Source organism: Oreochromis niloticus, linkage group LG15 (genome assembly GCF_001858045.2).
Source record: "Oreochromis niloticus isolate F11D_XX linkage group LG15, O_niloticus_UMD_NMBU, whole genome shotgun sequence".
Lineage (NCBI taxonomy): Eukaryota > Metazoa > Chordata > Actinopteri > Cichliformes > Cichlidae > Oreochromis > Oreochromis niloticus.
Window position 1 is genome coordinate 20,272,852 of NC_031980.2, and position 18,348 is coordinate 20,291,199.

Below are 18,348 nucleotides of genomic sequence, written 5' to 3' on the forward strand. Positions count from 1 at the left end.
ACATAAGACACATATGTAAAGCTATCCTAAGTGACAAAGTGATATTGTTATAATATGTTATCAATAGAATAAAGAAATCTGCCCTTACAGTGGTAAATCCCAGTGTTTCAAAACCTAAACCCAATAAAGCTGTACTAAACTAACCAGGGGGTTAATTATTGCTCACCAAGTCAAGTTTTAAAATCAAGAGGCTATTTAGACATCCTTTGAGAAAATCCTTATACCTATCAGAGCTATTCTCTTGGGACAACAGAGACCTACACACGGTCAGGTGGATGCTAGCTGTAATAGTGACAAGACATTAGTAGCATGAAACAGTAATAAAAAAAATAAACAAATGAGTTAAAAGATATAGATGTTTATTTATGTGCAGAAAAAAATAGTACACAGTAGACTTTAAAAAATGTTATTCAACTGCTCATATTAAAATGTAACAAAAACAAGATTGAGAACTGAATGTGGAAGGAACTGAGCAAAAGTCCAAGGTGACACCAGAATCACAAGATTAACAAATGAGGGAAAGATAAAGACAGGACAGGACTTTATATACACTGAGGACTAGTTGAGGTTGAGGATAAACACAGATGAAGACAATCAGGGCAGAGCGAATAGGACTAATGCGAGATATGAAAGAACAGTCAACTTCAAAGTACAACAGGAAATAAATGGGAACTAAAACTAGAGCCAGGACTCGCACTAAACATGATAACAGAGAGAGTAAAGGATGGAGATGAAACAGAGGAAACCCTGAGGGATCTAAAAAAGAAAAGAAAAAGACACCAACTCTTAATAATAGAAAAACCCACCAAGACTTGGTCATCAAAACGGACACCAAAACTCTGGAACTGAAACAATACATATAAAATAAGGCTCAGCATTACACCAGACTCCATGCACTAACCAGGACCAATTTTTATTTTTTGGTAAGTTACAAATATATTAACATTGTAAAAATGTTTGCAGAAAAGTTTTTTACTATGAAATATTGTAAAATATAATTGCATAACTACATCAATAATATTTACAAAGGGCTTTGTGGTTGCATTTAGATATTCACATTTGGATTACATTAAAGAAACACACTGGTCTGATTTCATTAAGAAAATAAACAAAAAGTTTCTATTTACATTTATTTATATAGTTTATTGCTAATTTTAATGGAGGCTATAAAGGCAGGATTCTGGATTTGAAACCAAATATTTGTTATAATAATTGTATCTATCTAATCATTTACGTTAATTAGCATGTTGCTACCAATCTGCTGTATGCAAACACAAAATTAGTCTTTCACTTAAATGCGAGTCCTTTTTGTCAACAACTTGAACTATGTGACTGGGAAACTGACAGTCGAGTAGAGGCTGCTGGGATCAGCAGTGGCTGCAGCAGAAGAGGAATGAGCCTTCACAGTGCTGTAGGTCACTGCATCACCTTCATCATCACCCTGAACCTGGAAAACAAAAGCAACATAACACTGTGACCCTGAAGTGGATAAGCACTTTGATGGAAGTACTGGAAGGGCGCTTAGAAATTACATCCTTCTGTTTTCAATGCCTTATTTTTCAGTTTTAAAGACAGTGATGTGGATCACCTCCAAAACATGATGTATTCTTTCTTTGTCCATGCTAAAGTCGTCCATCAAGTCTTTTGTACTCACATGTTTGCTGCAGCTCAGTTAACTTTAACATGTAAGTTTAAATTGGAATCACAGTTTGGACAAATTGCACATTAATATGTTTTTGAGATGGCTCGTTTTCATTGTTATCCAGCGCCTTGACAGATATACTGTTGTCTTTTATTCAACTAGTTCTCCGCTCGAAACAAGTATGTAATCGGTTCTGACTGTCTGACTGTTTGTTAGCAGCCCAGAGTCTTCGATGGTAGATACCAATGACAGCACAAGCTGATTTAATCTGGATGTAGATCGGGTCAGAGTCACACCAAATGTGCATTACATGACTTCACAATGACACACAAAGATTCATACACTACACTAGACTTTCATATTAACAATGCTGACAGATGATTATGAAAACAATGCTGATGTCATCAGGCAGATCAGCAGATCAGCATGGTGTATAGCTGACATATAGCACTTGCCCTTATGGGGGGAGTTACTGCTTTTACTTCTGTTACCAAATAAATAAATAAATAAATAATACACAAAGACAAAAACCTTACCCGAACTTTATTGTTGGTCTTGGTGTAGCTGATGGTAGCGTAGGAAACTTCAGGATCCACCTACACAGTGAAGACAAGAAGATACAGACACATGACCAATGATGATGAGAAATATTTAACCCAATTATTATTATTATTATTATTATTATTATTATTATTATTATTATCATTATTATTATTATTATTATTATTATTAGTAGTAGTAGTATTATTATCACATGCAGGGTATGAAATGTTTTTTGTTTCAGTCTTTGTGCAGTGGAGCTGAATCAGTCTGTTAGAGAAGATAGCCAGATGTGGATGCCCAGATGCTTGTACCTCCTCCACCACATCAACATATTCCATATATCTATTCTCATCCGCTTATCTTTATCAGGGTCACAGAGGGTCTGGAGCCTATCCCAGCTATCATAGGGCGAGAGGCGGGGTACAACCCGGAGAGGTCACCAGGGGAGTCGCAGGGGAAACAGAGAGAGACAGACAATAATACCCTCCCAGGATAGACACTGGTTATGTAGCCATCATCTTCCTTCTGAAGTCTTTTGCCATCTGTCTGGTCTTGTTCACATCCAGAAGCAGATCATTCCTCCCAGACCACTCCTCAAAATCATCCACTAGTGCTCTGTGCTGTTACAATTAGTAATACTTCAAACCACTGTAGAATTGTCAGAGTGTAGGTGGCATATAATCCAGAACCTGAGGTGTAGAAGGTGAATGAAGAAACTCGATAGTTGTTAAGCTCCGGTGGCGTTAAATAGTTTGGTGCAGGAACTGGACAGGATGATTTCCATAACATTGGAATCTTGTCCTGCTTCAGATTCATGTTGTAAATGTGACTCAGGATCACAGACAGCTGGATAGCACAGGTCCTCAGCGGAATTGCTTTTATGTAGTTTCTCCAGTTGTTTTCTAATCTGTTCAGAAGTCACAGCCAAGCAGTGGGTGTTTCTCAACTACACCCGTAGGTCCTCAGTTCCTCCATTTCCGCAGACCTGAAGGCTTACGTCTTTGTATTAAGCAGTTTTTTCAGGTCACACTGATCCAGAGCCTTTTGTTCTGAGTGCAGTTTACAGTCCTGGCTAGTAAGATTGATCTATTCTGTGATGCTGACAGTCAAACTGTTAAAGTCCTCTCAATGTTCAGTAAATACACAGCAGTCTGTGAGGCCATGCTGTGGGCCAGCATACTACACAGCACAGCGCCATGGTAACAGATATCATCTACTATGTGTCTCACAGAATAACAACTCTTCATAAATACTTTATTATTTTATCATATATTATATGTATAATATAGTAATACTAGCATCAGAGTCTCAGTGTGTCATGCATTTACATTTAGAGAACACATTAAAGAAGAAGTGGGTGTAACTCTGCTCTGGGTGTAGTGTGTGATCTCACCGAGTCCTGACTGGTTTGAGGAGCAGACCGAGTCTCTGCAGGGTTTAAACTCAGTCCCTGAAAAACAGACATAATCCGGTTACATCAGGTGGTAAACTGTGTCTGTGAAGGCAGTTTAGTTCTTGTTAACACCGCTCAGAGATGATCGGATTTGTTGTTTATTTAATGTCAGTTGAAGAAACATTTAATTATTTATAGTAAAACTCACAGCATCTTCATCCATCTGTGTTTTGTTTCCTGTAAAGACAAAAAAAGTCAACTGTAACATTCACTTGAAAACTTATAGAAGTTTTATCTGTAAATGTTCTCACCTCTAGTTCTCTTCCATCTGATGAAAAACACAACAACTATCAAGAGTGAGACCAAACCCACAGCTGGAATGATGAACCACTGGACACCTGGCAAAAGGAGAAAAACAAAAAGCCTCTAAAGCATTTTCTATTTTAAAATATGGAAAATATGACTAAAGTGGGCTGCTGTGTTTAAAAAGTCAGCTGGTATAATGTCAGAGACATTCACTTTCATTCACATTATGTGAACCAAAGTTCACAAAAAAAAAAAAGAAAATCTCATGAACAGAAAAGTTTGAGTTCAGATGTGTGATTTTTCTCACAGACAACGATTAAATGAATAAATGTATCTCCACCCACAGCCATGTTACTCAGAGACAGATTATTATGTTTAATACAAAAATGAAAACATCTTCAGACCAAAAGTTTCCATCTTATGTTTCTTGTAGGATACATGTCTGACTGTCACTCAGCTAAATGTACATAAATGTAATGAAATGACTGGAATAAAGATATAAAAACCAAAATAGAAACATAAAAAGTCAAATATACATTACAGTATATTTTTAACTTTTCATTTGCAGTCACATGGTTGAGTTACCATGTTGTGAATCTCCTGACGGTTTGTTGTTTGCTGTCGTGCTTTCACTTTCCACAGTTTTTGCTGTTGTATATTCTGAAATTAGAAGTTAAAATGAGAGAGAGAATGTATTTTTCATGTGCTGTAAATCATATTAAAAGGCCACTTTGAACTGAAAAATAAATAAATATTTTTGGTCAACTTAGTTTTAGTAACATCACCTGATTTTAGAAGTGTCTTAATTGTTGTGGTTGTTTCAGTTTTTCTGGCTGGTTTCTTTGTTGTTTTTGTGTCACCTGAATAAATGAAACAACACAACATAAAACTTTTCCATGTTTTTCATCTGTTGTAAATTCAAGCTTTAGCTGATTTTAGTCGTATTAAATAGTTGATCATGATCTCACCTGTTTCCTCACCTGAGGTCTGATGGCTGAAGGTAAACAGCTGCACTTTTCCTGTTTTAGTATCAGTCACTTCACACTTCAGTATTTTATGATGTGATGAGTATAAGTAATGATTCTCCAGAATAGACACAGTGGTGGAGCAGTCAGTCTGTGAAGTCACTATTTGTTCGTTCTCTTTGTTCACATCTTGACCTTTAAGCAGCCACTTCACTGTGTGATGACACTGTTCATATGTCACCACAGAGCAGCTTAACATCACCTTCTTAGTGTCCTTATGTTCAGTCACTGGTGAACATAATGTCACATAGTGAGACACAAAAAAGTGCATTAGGACCGATATATTAATCACTTTAAGTTTAATTATTTAATTATTATAAATATGATTAATGTGTTTTGTTCCAAGAAGAGTTTGAGCTAAATATATTTTGATGTAAATACTCACAGGTAATAACAGAGAGACGAGCCAAAGACTGATGAACCAGAGTGTGTTTAGATGGTGTTTCCTCGACTTTGTATTGTCGACAGGAATAAAGACCAACATCCTCAACTGTGAGATTCTTTATAAGCAGAGAACAGTTCGCTGTAACACTCAGTCTGTCTGATTTAGTTTTGGCTTCTTCAACAATCTGTCCAAGTTCGATCAGCTCTACTGTTTCTTTGTTTCTTGGAGTAAAGATCCACGTAGTACCATCACAGTTATTCTGCTCATCTATCACATTTAGACAAATCAGAGTGACGTCATCTCCAACTTTCATAAACATGGATGTTTCATTTACAGATACTGTTGAGAAGATTGAAGAGAAATATGAAAAATAAATTAGAGTTCAGCAGCTTTTACAGTCAGAGTGAAGATCATTTCAGACACAAGTTCATAAACAGAGCATGCTCAGCTGTCTTATTTACTGTAAAGGTTTGTGATTCCAATAATACTGATATAATCTAGTTTGACAGCTATTAAAATGTTTCCTGTATTCTTACCTGCAATCTGAATCATCAGCATCAGACATAAAAACATTTGAATCCATCTGAATTCATCCATCGTGCTTCTCTGTCTCACTTCTTTCTTGTTCTCGATCTCGACTGTCACAGTCTCTGAACTGTTGACTCTTTAAGACTGTTTGTACTTCCTGTTATTTGTCAGTCGTCACATCCTCACCACAACTTTAGTAATTATCAGTTCTTTCCCTTTTTTGTTGATGTTCATGTTTCATAGTGGAGTCGATCAGCTGAACTCTCTGAAATTCATGAATGCATTTTTATAAAGAAAAACTATTGTAAAGAGAAATGATAAGAAGACTCAGCAGGTGGGCATTGTGTCCTTTTGTGTCAATGACGTGTTTGACACCATGAAAATAAAAAAAGATGACTGAGGACGATGAATGTGTGAAGATTGTTAGTAAAGATAAATGTTTCCATCCTCTTTCTTTTAACAGAGCTTGTTAGAAAACAGACAGCACATAAGAACAAACAGTCGAAGCGTCAAACTCCTACATGCAGGCTGATGTCTAAGAGATGAAGACATCCAAGTGCAGCTATAGAAAATACATCAGATAAGATATTTTAGTGGACTGAGACCCTCCTCTTCCTCATTGTTAACATGAAGTTATTTCTTTCTGAGAGCTGAAGAGGAAGTGTTTCTGTGAGAATGTGAGAACCGCAGCAGCAGCAGAGCTCTGGATGTTTGACTCTGTAATAATGACCAGATAAACATCAGAAACATAAATGATTAAAACACTGATGAAGCCTCTGTTTTGGACCCATTTTCTCATTTTTCAGTTTGTCCATCTTTGACTCGTCTTGTTTCACCAACCACTAAATGGATCTCTCTCTTCTCTCTCCTCTGTTCTAAAAATGAGTTTGGGGAATTACAATATCCTCTCATCATGGTGAACTAAGGATATTTTATATTTTATGAGTGACAGTCAGGAGGATGCAGGACAGAAAATGAGGAGGCACAAATGAGAGGAATGAGAAATTCCTTGGGAGATGCAGGTGTGATTAACAGGTGACTCGCCTCTCGCCTCTGTCAGTGCTCCCCAGGGTGGCTGTGGCTACAACGTAGCTTGCCATCACCAGTGTGTGAATGTGTGCGTGAATGGGTGGATGACTGGATGTGTAAAGCGCTTTGGGGTCCTTAGGGACTAGTAAAGCGCTATACAAATACAGGCCATTTACTGTATGCAAAGTGACAGACTGAGGACCTCTGGTGGACAGAAAAGGGTACTACATGAAAAAAGAGCTCAGCCCTAAACTGTGACAATTAATAATTTATTTTGCATAAATACAGTTTCACCTGCAGCAAACACTGAAACTGGATAGAAATTTGTTTTAATATTGAGATCAAATTATCATAAACAAAACAGGATATTTATACAGATTCTAAAGATCATTAAAGGCATGTTATAAAATGTACATTGGACAAAAACACAATTGGGAAATTAAGAACATCTTTAATCAGACTAAAACAAAAATACCATGGAACACACACACACACACACACACACACACACACACACACACACACACACTTGTGGACAAAATGGACTCATCATATCTAAGACATTTAATGTGTAAAACCAGATGAGATGATACTGATAATATAACAGCAGTGATTTTATCAGCAAGTTGTTGATCAGTGCAGTCTGATAGAAACAGCAGAGTTTCCCACATCTTCACCTCTATCATAATGTACCTGCCAAATAAATTATTATTAGTCCTTTATTTATCCAGGTAAAAATCTCATTTCCAAGATAGACCAGGCATCATGGCTGCAAAAGTCAAAAGCAAATGCATCACATAACTACATAACAATTAAAAAAATACAATATTCCTACAAACATGTGAGAAATATACAACAACAGATCATTAAGAGTGACATTAAAAACAATCACACTGACTAAAAGAGTTATTCTCTCCTTTCTTTAAGATGGACTTACAACGTAACCATTTCTAACATTTTCAGTTCCTTCTGCAGATTATTCCAGGAAACAGGGGCAGCAAATTTAAAAGGTTTTTTTCCTAATTCTGTTCTGATTTTTGGGACAATAGATTGTATGATATTGTGGGAACGATAGTGGCTGCTATCATATGTACCTGTCACATAAATAGAAACAAGATGAAATATATCAGATTGGATTAAGACTTTTTTAAAAAAAAAATCCTGTCTTGTCTGAGAGTGTTTGCATTCAGAATCATGATCTGAATGTGATGTTGTGCCAAACACATTTGCTTCTCCAACATGAGCTCTACAAATTCTTTACAGGCTCCTCTTGTTTTTGTTTCCTTGACCTGTTTATTTTTTCATTTCTGTTACATTTTTTCTGTTTTTACAGGATACATGTAATGACACACCTGCCCCCAAAGGCCATTATATGGTGCATGGTGAAATGTCATTAGCTGCAATGACTATAGATGTAATTAAAAAGGAGGGGTGGGTCATTGCCCAGTACAGCCAGCAAAGACACATGAATGGCCCAACCCACTGCGGTCTGTGCAGCCCACGTCCCCTCCTAACACACACACTCTTCACTCTGCTGCCTTCTGGCAAGAAGTACCAGAGCATTCAGGTCCTCACTGCCAGACTGCGAAACAGCTTCTTCCCTCAAACCGTCAGACTCCTGAACACTCAGTGACACACACATCACACACACACACACACACACACACACACACCTTCATACACGTCACTCCCTCAAGCACTTATCTGCACAATCTCCTACACGCACATGCACAACTTAATGGAAATATAAGACTGGGAGCTGGAAGACTAACTCCACTGGAGAAAGCCAGCTAACAATTGGCCGAGTAAGCGCCCCCATTCCCCACACCCCGCCACAGGGTCCAACCAACTGCTAACCTGAGTTTGCAGTGACAACGCCTCAGAGCACCACAGTGCCTGAGGCAGCACCTGTTGCTCCCACTGCAAATACCAATTGAGAGCATTTAGATGAGTCCCAAGTCATGGGACTGCATCCCAACCACAGTTATTTTCACACCTGACAACAGACACACACAAAAAGGACAAACTAGTAAACTAGTCTGAGTCTGAGACAAGCTTCAGCCAGCAATTGATGCCCCCCTCCCCACATCTCCAAAAAAGGGCCTGAGGGCATCGAAGAGCCCCTGAGACACAGCCAGGACATACTGATGTAGGTCAACCCACCCCATAGAGTGAAGCAGCCAAGGGGGGCTAAACCACTCCCAGACAGGAGGAGACCCAACCAAAAACTGGGCAACACCAGGGAACCAGGGCTCCAGGCCCTGCAAGTGGAAGAAGAGCCCAGCCACCAACCAGGAGCAGCTGCAGCCATGAGCACAAAATGCAGCACATCCCAAGACTGCAAGGGAGTCCCCACCCCAGCCCTTCACCACCACCTGAGGACGGTGCAGGAAATCTAGATGACTAATAGATTTAATTTTTTATTTGGAAATATCAACATTGTTGTTATCAACATGACACATATGAATACAGATTATTTATAAACAAACATGATTTATTATGTGTTACGTATTTATTTATTCAGTGCATGTGGGTTATTTTTTGTTGTTTGACATTTTCCTGTTTTTTTTTTAACTAGTTCATTTATTTCAGTTTTAAGAGATTTTTTAGGATTTTAGGATTTTTATTATGTTATGCTTAAAAGTACATTTCATTATCTAGATGTGTTTGCTCTTTCAGTGTTCAGCTTAAATAGAGAAGTTACGCTCTGTTCAACAGGAAGCCTGCATGCAGCACAGTTCTATTTTATCTCTTCCTGTACATGCTACACGAATATGCTTGGGGTATAAATAAAACCTGACAACTGTTCCAGGGCGCGAGTCTCCCTGAGTCTCACCCGTGTACACGTTAACCTGTCTGAGCGTCTTTATTCTGACCTGAGTTGCAATACAGGAAAACTCCTGACATTTCTTGGTCCTTCGAGCCGGATGGGACACAGCACTTTTGTTTTACCCCACAGGAAAACCTCATCGAGTCCTGACGTCGTGAGAAGCCCGCGCTGAAGTCTGTCGACAGCTCCTGTCCAGGTACAGGATAAAGACCAGAAGCGTGAATTCGGGTTCTGGCCAGCGTTTTTAAAAGTGGTCCACAGCGGTGGGGGTCGATGAGGTAGACCTGAGAGACCAGCAGTGAATCAGCAACCAGGTGAATATTAACACTCTGAGACACCTCGCGTAAAACGTATAGGCTCGCCCAGAGGGGCTGGTAGCATTTTAAAATAAAATAGAGCTCGTCTGGGACTGGTAGCTCCCCCGTAGTGGGTAAAGTAGGCTCGCCCAGAGGGGCTGGTAGCGTTTTAAAATAAAGATAGAGCTCATCTGGGACTGGTAGCTCCCCCGTAGTGGGTAAAGGTAGCGCGCGTATAAAGGTATTGTCTTGTTTTTGTATTGTTTTATTTTTGTTGGTGGAATAAGTTGATTTTACAGCACAATAAGGAGGCTGAACTATTCCACTATTTTGTTTGCTGTTGGCCACCCAAGTACTGGTGAAAAGAGAGAAACAGGTCGTGTTTCATCACGTAAAGGTGACACCGCTTTCAAGAATAGCTTGAAAGTAGAAGGCCGTGTCTATAGTATAGTATATACTATAATTATAGTATACAATTATACTATTGTATATTAGTAGTAAAGTAGTGTATTGTAATATACTATTGCTGTTATAAAAAAGGAAAAACAATACAATGATAACATTAATAATGACATACTATTAATAAGAAGAGGCACCTCAGTCAGTTATGATGTGAGGTGGATGATTGTTAAAAGTAGTCTGATTCGAGCTTAAGGTTTGCTCAAACTCAGTACAATGATATATGAGATGAAGAAAATAAGGAAATAACTACACTAATCAGGTGCATAGAGACACTTGACCTGCTTGTAAACCTGTCATCTTAGATGAGACTTTGTTAAGATGAAGAGCAAACCTATACTAACAACTAATGAGCCAAACCCTGTATACAACAGCTAAAGCTACAAGATTGAGAAGCTGAATTAAATATGTGGACACTACCAAGCTAATGAGGAGCGGTGACGCTCATGGAGATTGTTGCTTTCGGTTTAGAGTGTTATTGAGCTTTATAACTATTGTTTGCAAATGTTGCTAAATGCCTGTGACTGAGATGCTGGTTTTGCTCACTACAATTGTATAAATAGAGTTTGAATTCATTACAATATGAAAGCATATTTTGAGTGATTTTAACTGTGTGAATGCTGTGAGTGGTAGGTTTTGAGTGACTGGGTGTGATCTGTACAGAAATAAAGAATTATGTTCACTCACTCATAGTAGAGTGAGTGAACAAGTGGAAGTTTGAGAGAAAAGGCAGTGTGTGTGATGATTCCTGATGTCTGAAAGAGCTCTATTTAGAAGTGTGAGTGAGCGTGACATAAGGGTGTTGGTATTAGATCAAGATTTAGTAGAATTAAAGAGGGTTTATAGACTATGAATACAAAGAAAAACAAAAGAGTTCGATTAGTCTGCAGAAACAGGAAATATGTGTGCCTGTGGTGTGTCAAGACAGCCCACAGAGAGAAACAGAACTCTAAGAAGATGAAGCGAATGAATGTTTTAGGAAAAGTAATGATAATGATATTAATTGTATGCTTCAGTGTGTCAATACAGGTGGATTTCTCTCAACCTGGAACCTTGAGTACAGCGTCAAAAGCATAGATAAATTGGGAAAGTGCGAGTGCGAGAATACAGGGTATAACTGGGTTGAAACTGAAGGCTGAACTCATGATTGTTTAGAGATGTCCGCCATGTCATAAACAAAAGAAGGCAAAATAATGACAGAAATAATTGACAACTATATTAATGAACAGACAACACATACTCAAATTGTTATATGTGAAATTATTTTTGGAAAGGGTCAGAAGAGAAAATTTGAATTTAGAACTCAGTGATAAGATGCATGAATTAAACCTTATTGCAATAAACACTTGCAATGAAGAAAGCAGCTTACACTCAATTAATATGAACGCAAAGCCTTGATGCCATAGGCAATTTGTTTTGTTTTTGTTTGTTTGCTTAGTAAGTTTGGAAAACGAATTTGTGATCATATTTGTGATCACAGTGACACATAATGATTTGGGCATATGATTTGCTGATTCCTAGTTTTAGAGCTGTGAGCTATGAACTGTAAGCAATGCAAGGTTTTTCCTAACTCAGAAGTTTGACACATGCCAGACAACTTTCCTATGCAGGCATTTTGCTTACACTGTCACACATCAGAATTGCTGTATGCTGTATCATGCGCTGACCTTCACAGCACCCCACAGGCTGGTTTCGTTAATATCTTTGTAGACGGTTCAGCGTCCAAAAGTAGCCTTGGGCGGAACTGTGTAGGTTATGCGGTAACCACAGTAGACACAATTTTAGAAGCAAAAGCACTAACTTCCTCACACTCTGCACAGAGCGCTGTTCTGTGCAGCTCTTCATGCTGTTACACGTGCCTGTCACCTGCATGAGGGACAGGGCATAAACATATACACTGACAGCCAATATGGCTTTGCAGCTGTACATCATTTTGCAAAAATTTGGCAGAATAGAGGGATGGTTAGTGCAACATGGAAATCTTTTAAAAGCACTGTTGGAAGTGATATATTGCCTGAACAGTACAGTTAGCATTATGTAAATGTGCTGCACACCAGAAAGGCAACTCAGAGGTCACTAAAGGCAGTAACTTCGCAGATCAAGCCGCAAAAGCAGCAGCACAACAAACTATAGACACATTAATGTCTGACTCCTCAATGCAAATACCACTTGATGTGCTTATAAATGGACAAAAAGCCGCACCAACTACAGAACGAAGGAAATGGTTAAAAGGTGGAGCACAGCTAGAAAATGATTTGATGACTTGTAATGGCAAACCAATACTACCAAACTCCCTACACATATCAGCAGCATTATTGACACACACAATCATGTGTCAACAGGAGGGAGGGGTGGTAGATAAAATTTCGGAAATTTGTCAGAACATGCATGATTTGCCAAAAACATAATGCGCGTAATGCACACCACCTCATCCTCTTCATACAATCCACATGGATTTTATTGAGCTAAATGAATGCCAAGGCTCAAAATACGCTCTAGTGATCATAGACGTATTCTCAAAATGGCCAGAAATCTATCCAGTAAAAAAAGCAGACGCCATCTCAGTAGCAAAATGTTTATGCAACCACTTCATTCCAACATATGGCATCCCCACTCTGATAAGATCAGACAATGGGACACATTTTGTTAATGAAGTAATCAGTAAGGTCTCTGAAGCACTAGGATTCAGCATCAAACACCACTGTGCTTACCACCCCCAAAGTGCCGGACTTGTGGAAAGAACTAACGGCACAATAAAACAGAGACTGAGAAAATGCATGGAAGAAACAGGGAGACCATGGCCTGAGTGTATAGGCCTGGTAAAAATGTGGATGAGACTGACACAAAGTTCTCAGAAAGTCACACCTTTTGAAATCATTCACGGTAGACCATTTCCACAAGTGAGCTCATAGATAAGTCAATAAGAGAAACTACACTAGCCGAATGGATGACTAAATTACTTGAAAATAAAGAGATTGTTCTAAACCCCTAAACAACCAACTGCCGAGTGATATCTCTCCAGTGTCTTGCAGGTTGAAACCAGGTGATTGGATCCTGATCAAAGTACTCCAAAGGAAAAATTGGAGTTCACCAAGGTGGGAAGGTCCTTATCAAGTGCTACTCACCACACCTACTGCCTGCAAAATAGCAGAAAGACTGTCTTGGATCCATCAAAGCCACTGCAAAAAAGTGAGTGAGAACCTAAACGTTTAGACGCCGACACCCCTAACTCCTGGTGATCTATTGGTGGAGGGAGGGCTGATTGTAAAGAGCATTTGAAATATATATGGTTTAATTTTACAAATACTGTTTTATCATGATTGTAAAAGGAAGTGAATGTGGATGTGATCGGTAGCTGGACTGTGAGAATTTGCGATGGAAAGTATGAGAAGTTTGTAGAAGTGTGTATGTATGAACTGGAGTATCTGCATGAAATCCACCGAGCAGCTGCTCACTTTAGTTTTAGTTCAAGATCCCTCGCCATCCTGGAGATGCTCGCTGACCTCTCTGCATTCCTTCATACATAACTGGTATGAACTGGTCCAATTTCAGATGGCATACTGTTCCAGATCATTTTCTAATGACTTCATTTCATTGTCTCAGCCACAGATGATAACTGGAGACAGACAAAGCTATAAATAAAGCTACAGAAAAATCGACTGGTGGCCTATAGAAACCATGTCCTCCACCCTCTGGAAACATGGGACCACAGAGCTCATAGAAGCAAACTCTCACATGTGGGGTTCAAACCAACAACCTTTCACCTATAAACTTCTGACTCTCAGTCCTCTGCTGAACCACATTTCACTCAACAAATTCAAAATAATCTCTGAAATGTTGTTTACAGTATCAGAAATACAACATTTAGAAGTTTTAGTTATGTTGGATTACTGAGTTTTGTACTTACTGTGTTTTTATCCATCTGTGTTTTCTTCCCTAAAATGAGAAAAAAGTCAATTTAATATTAAAATGAAAATTCAAAATCATTCAAACTTCTCATGATTAAATTTACCTTTAGTTTTTGTCCACATGTTGACTGTCACAGCTGTTATTGAAAGTGCTGCCAATCCCACAGAGACAATTATGAACCTCAAAGATACAAAATCTGAAAAAAGTGAATCAAAACTTCTAATTATTCACATGACTTCTTTGCAGTTTTCTGTTTAAATTATTTTACTTATTTATTATGTAATAGTTTAAATGTAAAGTACACAATAAAGTTAAAGTTTGATGGACTCAAATTCAAAAGCATTTTCTAGTTTAAAATATGGAAAATGGCTAAAGATGGCTGCCATGTTTACACAGTCAGCTGGTGTAATGTTATATGAAGAGGAAAATACAGACGCACATGATCAGATAATAATAATTCAAATATTATGTGAATTATTATGTCATAATATGTGATATTATGACATTTGCTTTCATTTATATTAAGTGAACCAAAGTCAGTGTATTCCTGTCTAAATATCCCATGAACAGAAGCGTTTTAGTTCAGACGTGTGATTTTACTCACAGACAACGATTAAATGAATAAATATATCTCCACCCACAGCCATGTTACTCAGAGACAAATATTTATGTTTAATATTTATGTTTAATACAAAAGTGAAAACATCTTCAGACCAAAAGTTTCCTTCTTATGTTTCCTGTAGGATACATGTCTGACTGTCACTCAGCTAAATGTACATAAATGTAATGAAACGACTGGAATACAAATATAAAAACCAAAATAGAAACATAAAAAGTAAAATATACATTACAGTATATTTTTAACTTTTCATTTGCAAACACATGGTTGAGTTACCATGTTGTGAATCTCCTGATGATTTGTTGTTTGCTGTCATGCTTTCACTTTCCATAGTTGGCATTTTTGTTGTTGTATCATCTGGAACAAAAAGTGAAGATAATAATTTTTTCATGTGCTTTAAGATACTAAAAAATCTTTAAAAGGTCACTTTTAAAGCACAATAAACAAATATTTGTGGTCAGTTTAGTTTTAGTAACATCACCTGATTTTAGAAGCGTCTTAATTGTTGTGGTTGTTTCAGTTTTTCTGGCTGGTTTCTTTGTTGTTTTTGTGTCACCTGAATAAATGAAAAAACACAACATAAAACTTTTCCATGTTTTTCATCTGTTGTAAATTTAAGCTTTAGCTGATTTTAGTCGTATTAAATAGTTGATCATGATCTCACCTGTTTCCTCACCTGAGGTCTGACGGCTGAAGGTAAACAGCTGCACTTTTCCTGTTTTAGTATCAGTCACTTCACACTTCAGTATTTTATGACGTGATGAGTATAAATAATTATACTTCAGAATAGATACAGTGGTGGAGCAGTCAGTCTGTGAAGTCACTGTTTCTTTGTTCTCTTTGTCCACTGCTTGACCTCCAACCAGCCACTTCACTGTGTGATGACACTCTGCATATGTCACCACAGAGCAGCTTAACGTCACCTTCTCAGTGTCCTTATGTTCAGTCACTGGTGAACATAATGTAATAACGTGAGACACAAAAAGTGCATCAGGACAGATATACTAATCACTTTAACCGATTATTGTTTAATTATTATAAATATAATTAATGTGTTTTTGTTCCAAGAAGAGTTTGAGCTAAAACTGTTTTGATGTAAATACTCACAGGTAATAACAGAGAGATCAACCAAAGACTGATGAACCAGAGTGTGATTAGATGGGGTTTCCTCGACTTTGTATTGTTGACAGTAATAAAAACCAACATTCTCAACTGTGAGCTTCTTTATAAGCAGAGAACAGTTCGCTGTAACACTCAGTCTGTCTGATTTAGTTTTGGCTTTTTCACCAATCTGTCCAAGTGTGATCAGCTCTACTGTTGCTGGTTTGTTTCTTGAATCAAAGGTCCACGTAGTACCATCACAGTTATTCTGCTCATCTATCACGTTTAGACAAAGCAGAGTGACGTCACCTCCAACTTTCATAAACATGGATGTTTCATTTACAGATACTGTTGAGAAGATTGAAGAGAAATATGAAAAATAAATTAGAATACAGCAGTTTTTACAATCAGAGTGAAGATCATTTCAGACACAAGTTCATAAACAGAGCATGCTCAGCTGTCTTATTTACTGTAAAGGTTTGTGATTCTAATAATCTTGATAAAATTTAGTTTTCTTGCTTTTAAAATGTTTCCTGTATTCTTACCTGCAATCTGAATCATCAGACATGAGAACATTTGAATCCATCTGAATTCATCCATCGTGCTTCTCTGTCTCACTTCTTTCTTGTTCTCAATCTCGACTGTCACAGTCTCTGAACTGTTGACTCTTTAAGACTGTTTGTACTTCCTGTTATTTGTCAGATGTCACATCCTCACCACAACTTTAGCAATTATCAGATCTTTCTCTTTTTTGTTGATGTTCATGTTTCAAAAGTAGAGTCCATCAGCTGAAATCTCTCAATATTTTATAAATAAAAGTTCTACAGAGAAATGATAAGAAGACTCAGCAGGTGCACATTGTGTCCATTTGTGTCAATGACGTGTTTGACACCATGAAAATAAAAAGATGACTGAGGACGATGAATGTGTGAAGATTGTTAGTAAAGATAAATGTTTCCATCCTCTTTGTTTTAACAGAGCTTGTTAGAAAACAGACAGCACATAAGAACAAACAGTCGAAGCATCAAACTCCTACATGCAGGCTGATGTCTAAGAGATGAAGATATCCAACTGCAGCTATAGAAAATACAGCGGATAAGATATTTTAGTGGACTGAGACCCTCCTCTTCCTCATTGTTAACATGAAGTTATTTCTTTCTGAGAGCTGAAGAGGGAGTGTTTTGGTGAGAATGTGGGAGCTGCAGCAGCAGCAGAGCTCCGGACTTTTGACTCTGTAATGATGACCAGATAAAAATCAGAAACACAAATGGTTAAAACAACGATGAAGCCTCTGAGCCTCTCTCTCCACCCAACTACCTCGTCTCTCACCTCGAGCATTTATTTATTTTATTTCTTAAGTTTAATGTTTAAAAATCACTTATTGTCACATGTATGTTAGAGATCAGAATAGAGGCCTGAATGAACAGAAACAGTCTGTATGTGGTTTCTTGGTGGAGAAACTGTTCAAGCAGGAAGAAAAAGCTCAAACAGGTTGTGAAGAAATGTGAAACAAAAAACAGCTTAAAAAGTTCAGAGAAAAGAGAGATCAGAGAGATTGAGGAGAGCTGACTGAAAAACTGCCCAATTTTTATTTTCTATATCTTTGACTCGTGTTTAATGAAATGAAACATCCTTTGCTTTGGAGCCTCAGTTTGAAGTGATGTCAATTAAATATGAAGTTTGACTGAAATGAATTTTTACCCTGAAAGTAAAAACTGAGTCACAGGAGGAACAAAACGAGAAGGAACAAATTATGGAAATGAGAAAAGTCTTGGAAGAAGGTGATGTAGGTGTGATTAACAGAACTGAACTGTGACAATTATTAATTTGTTCTGCAGTACAATTTCACCTGCAACAAAGAATAAAAATGAATAAAAATGTGTTTTTTATTCAGATGAATTAAATACAATACGACATAAAACATGATCTCACCTGTTTCCATACCTGAGGGCTGAATGTGTCAGTTTCAGTCACTATGGTTGTCACGATCGGGCGAATTACACACAGTAATTCGGCGTGCCCGTGTGGCGTGCTGGCTAGACCCAAACGCGGCGAAGGCTAGCGGTGGGTTGGAACAGACACGCAGTTACTCTAGTAACGATCAGTGCACGAAGCGTGGCTTCGGAACTGGCGTTACAGACGGAGAGCGAGCGGAGCCGGGATGAGAAAAAGAATCGAGAGGAAAAACACTCACAGTTGCTGAATCAGGCGGAGACTGACGTAGGCAAGGTTTCGGAGCTCCTGACATGAAGAGAACGATGTCTGAGCGGCGAACAGGTGGGT

At 38.0% G+C, this 18,348-nt stretch overlaps 3 protein-coding genes across 5 annotated transcripts in view; all 3 read right to left on the reverse strand.

The window, feature by feature from the left end:
• Nucleotides 1-1,315: 1,315 nt before the first annotated feature.
• The window catches only part of LOC109194820 (uncharacterized), a 183,095-nt gene continuing 166,062 nt past the window's right edge, over nt 1,316-18,348 (reverse strand). The window contains exons 14-16 of the mRNA XM_025898661.1: nt 3,579-3,635; nt 2,179-2,238; nt 1,316-1,447 (exon numbers count right to left, since the gene is read on the reverse strand). Of these exons, the coding sequence (XP_025754446.1) occupies nt 1,325-1,447; nt 2,179-2,238; nt 3,579-3,635 (240 nt within the window). The 3' untranslated portion in view covers nt 1,316-1,324. The remainder of the gene's footprint in view (nt 1,448-2,178; nt 2,239-3,578; nt 3,636-18,348) is intronic.
• On the reverse strand, nt 4,310-6,059 carry LOC106096661 (uncharacterized). Of its 2 annotated transcripts, XM_025898685.1 has the most exons (5): nt 5,831-6,059; nt 5,295-5,645; nt 4,853-5,137; nt 4,670-4,744; nt 4,310-4,544 (listed from the first exon to the last, which is right to left on the reverse strand). In XM_025898685.1, the coding sequence occupies exons 1-5, from the start codon at nt 5,889-5,891 to the stop codon at nt 4,453-4,455; spliced, it is 864 nt and encodes a 287-aa protein (XP_025754470.1). In that variant the 5' UTR covers nt 5,892-6,059; the 3' UTR covers nt 4,310-4,452. The 2 variants fall into 2 exon arrangements, with proteins under 2 accessions (XP_025754470.1, XP_025754471.1); XM_025898686.1 differs by lacking the exon at nt 4,310-4,544 and having other exon boundaries at nt 4,571-4,744; nt 4,865-5,137.
• LOC109194809 (uncharacterized) lies at nt 7,365-17,476 on the reverse strand. 2 transcript variants are annotated; one of them, XM_019345651.2, is made up of 8 exons: nt 16,611-17,476; nt 16,072-16,413; nt 15,641-15,913; nt 15,446-15,520; nt 15,241-15,321; nt 14,449-14,541; nt 14,344-14,372; nt 7,365-7,544 (listed from the first exon to the last, which is right to left on the reverse strand). In XM_019345651.2, exons 1-8 carry the CDS (start codon nt 16,663-16,665, stop codon nt 7,485-7,487), a joined length of 1,008 nt encoding a protein of 335 aa, XP_019201196.1. In that variant the 5' UTR covers nt 16,666-17,476; the 3' UTR covers nt 7,365-7,484. The 2 variants fall into 2 exon arrangements, with proteins under 2 accessions (XP_019201196.1, XP_019201195.1); XM_019345650.2 differs by having other exon boundaries at nt 7,370-7,544; nt 15,629-15,913; nt 16,611-16,869.

Excerpts from the sequence above, each read along its gene's own strand:
- LOC106096661 (XM_025898685.1), bottom strand. The coding sequence starts at position 5,891 with ATGGATGAATTCAGATGGATTCAAATGTTTTTATGTCTGATGCTGATG. Across the intron at positions 5,138-5,294 it reads TCGTCTCTCTGTTATTACCT|TGACTGAACATAAGGACACT; the intron begins GTGAGTATTTAC and ends TATGTTCACCAG. Across the intron at positions 4,745-4,852 it reads GACCTCAGGTGAGGAAACAG|GTGACACAAAAACAACAAAG; the intron begins GTGAGATCATGA and ends TCATTTATTCAG.
- LOC109194809 (XM_019345650.2), bottom strand. The coding sequence starts at position 16,665 with ATGGATGAATTCAGATGGATTCAAATGTTCTCATGTCTGATGATTCAG. Across the intron at positions 14,542-15,240 it reads ATCAGGAGATTCACAACATG|ATTTTGTATCTTTGAGGTTC; the intron begins GTAACTCAACCA and ends CACTTTTTTCAG. Across the intron at positions 7,545-14,343 it reads CACAGATGGATAAAAACACA|GTACATTATGATAGAGGTGA; the intron begins GTAAGTACAAAA and ends TTTATTTGGCAG.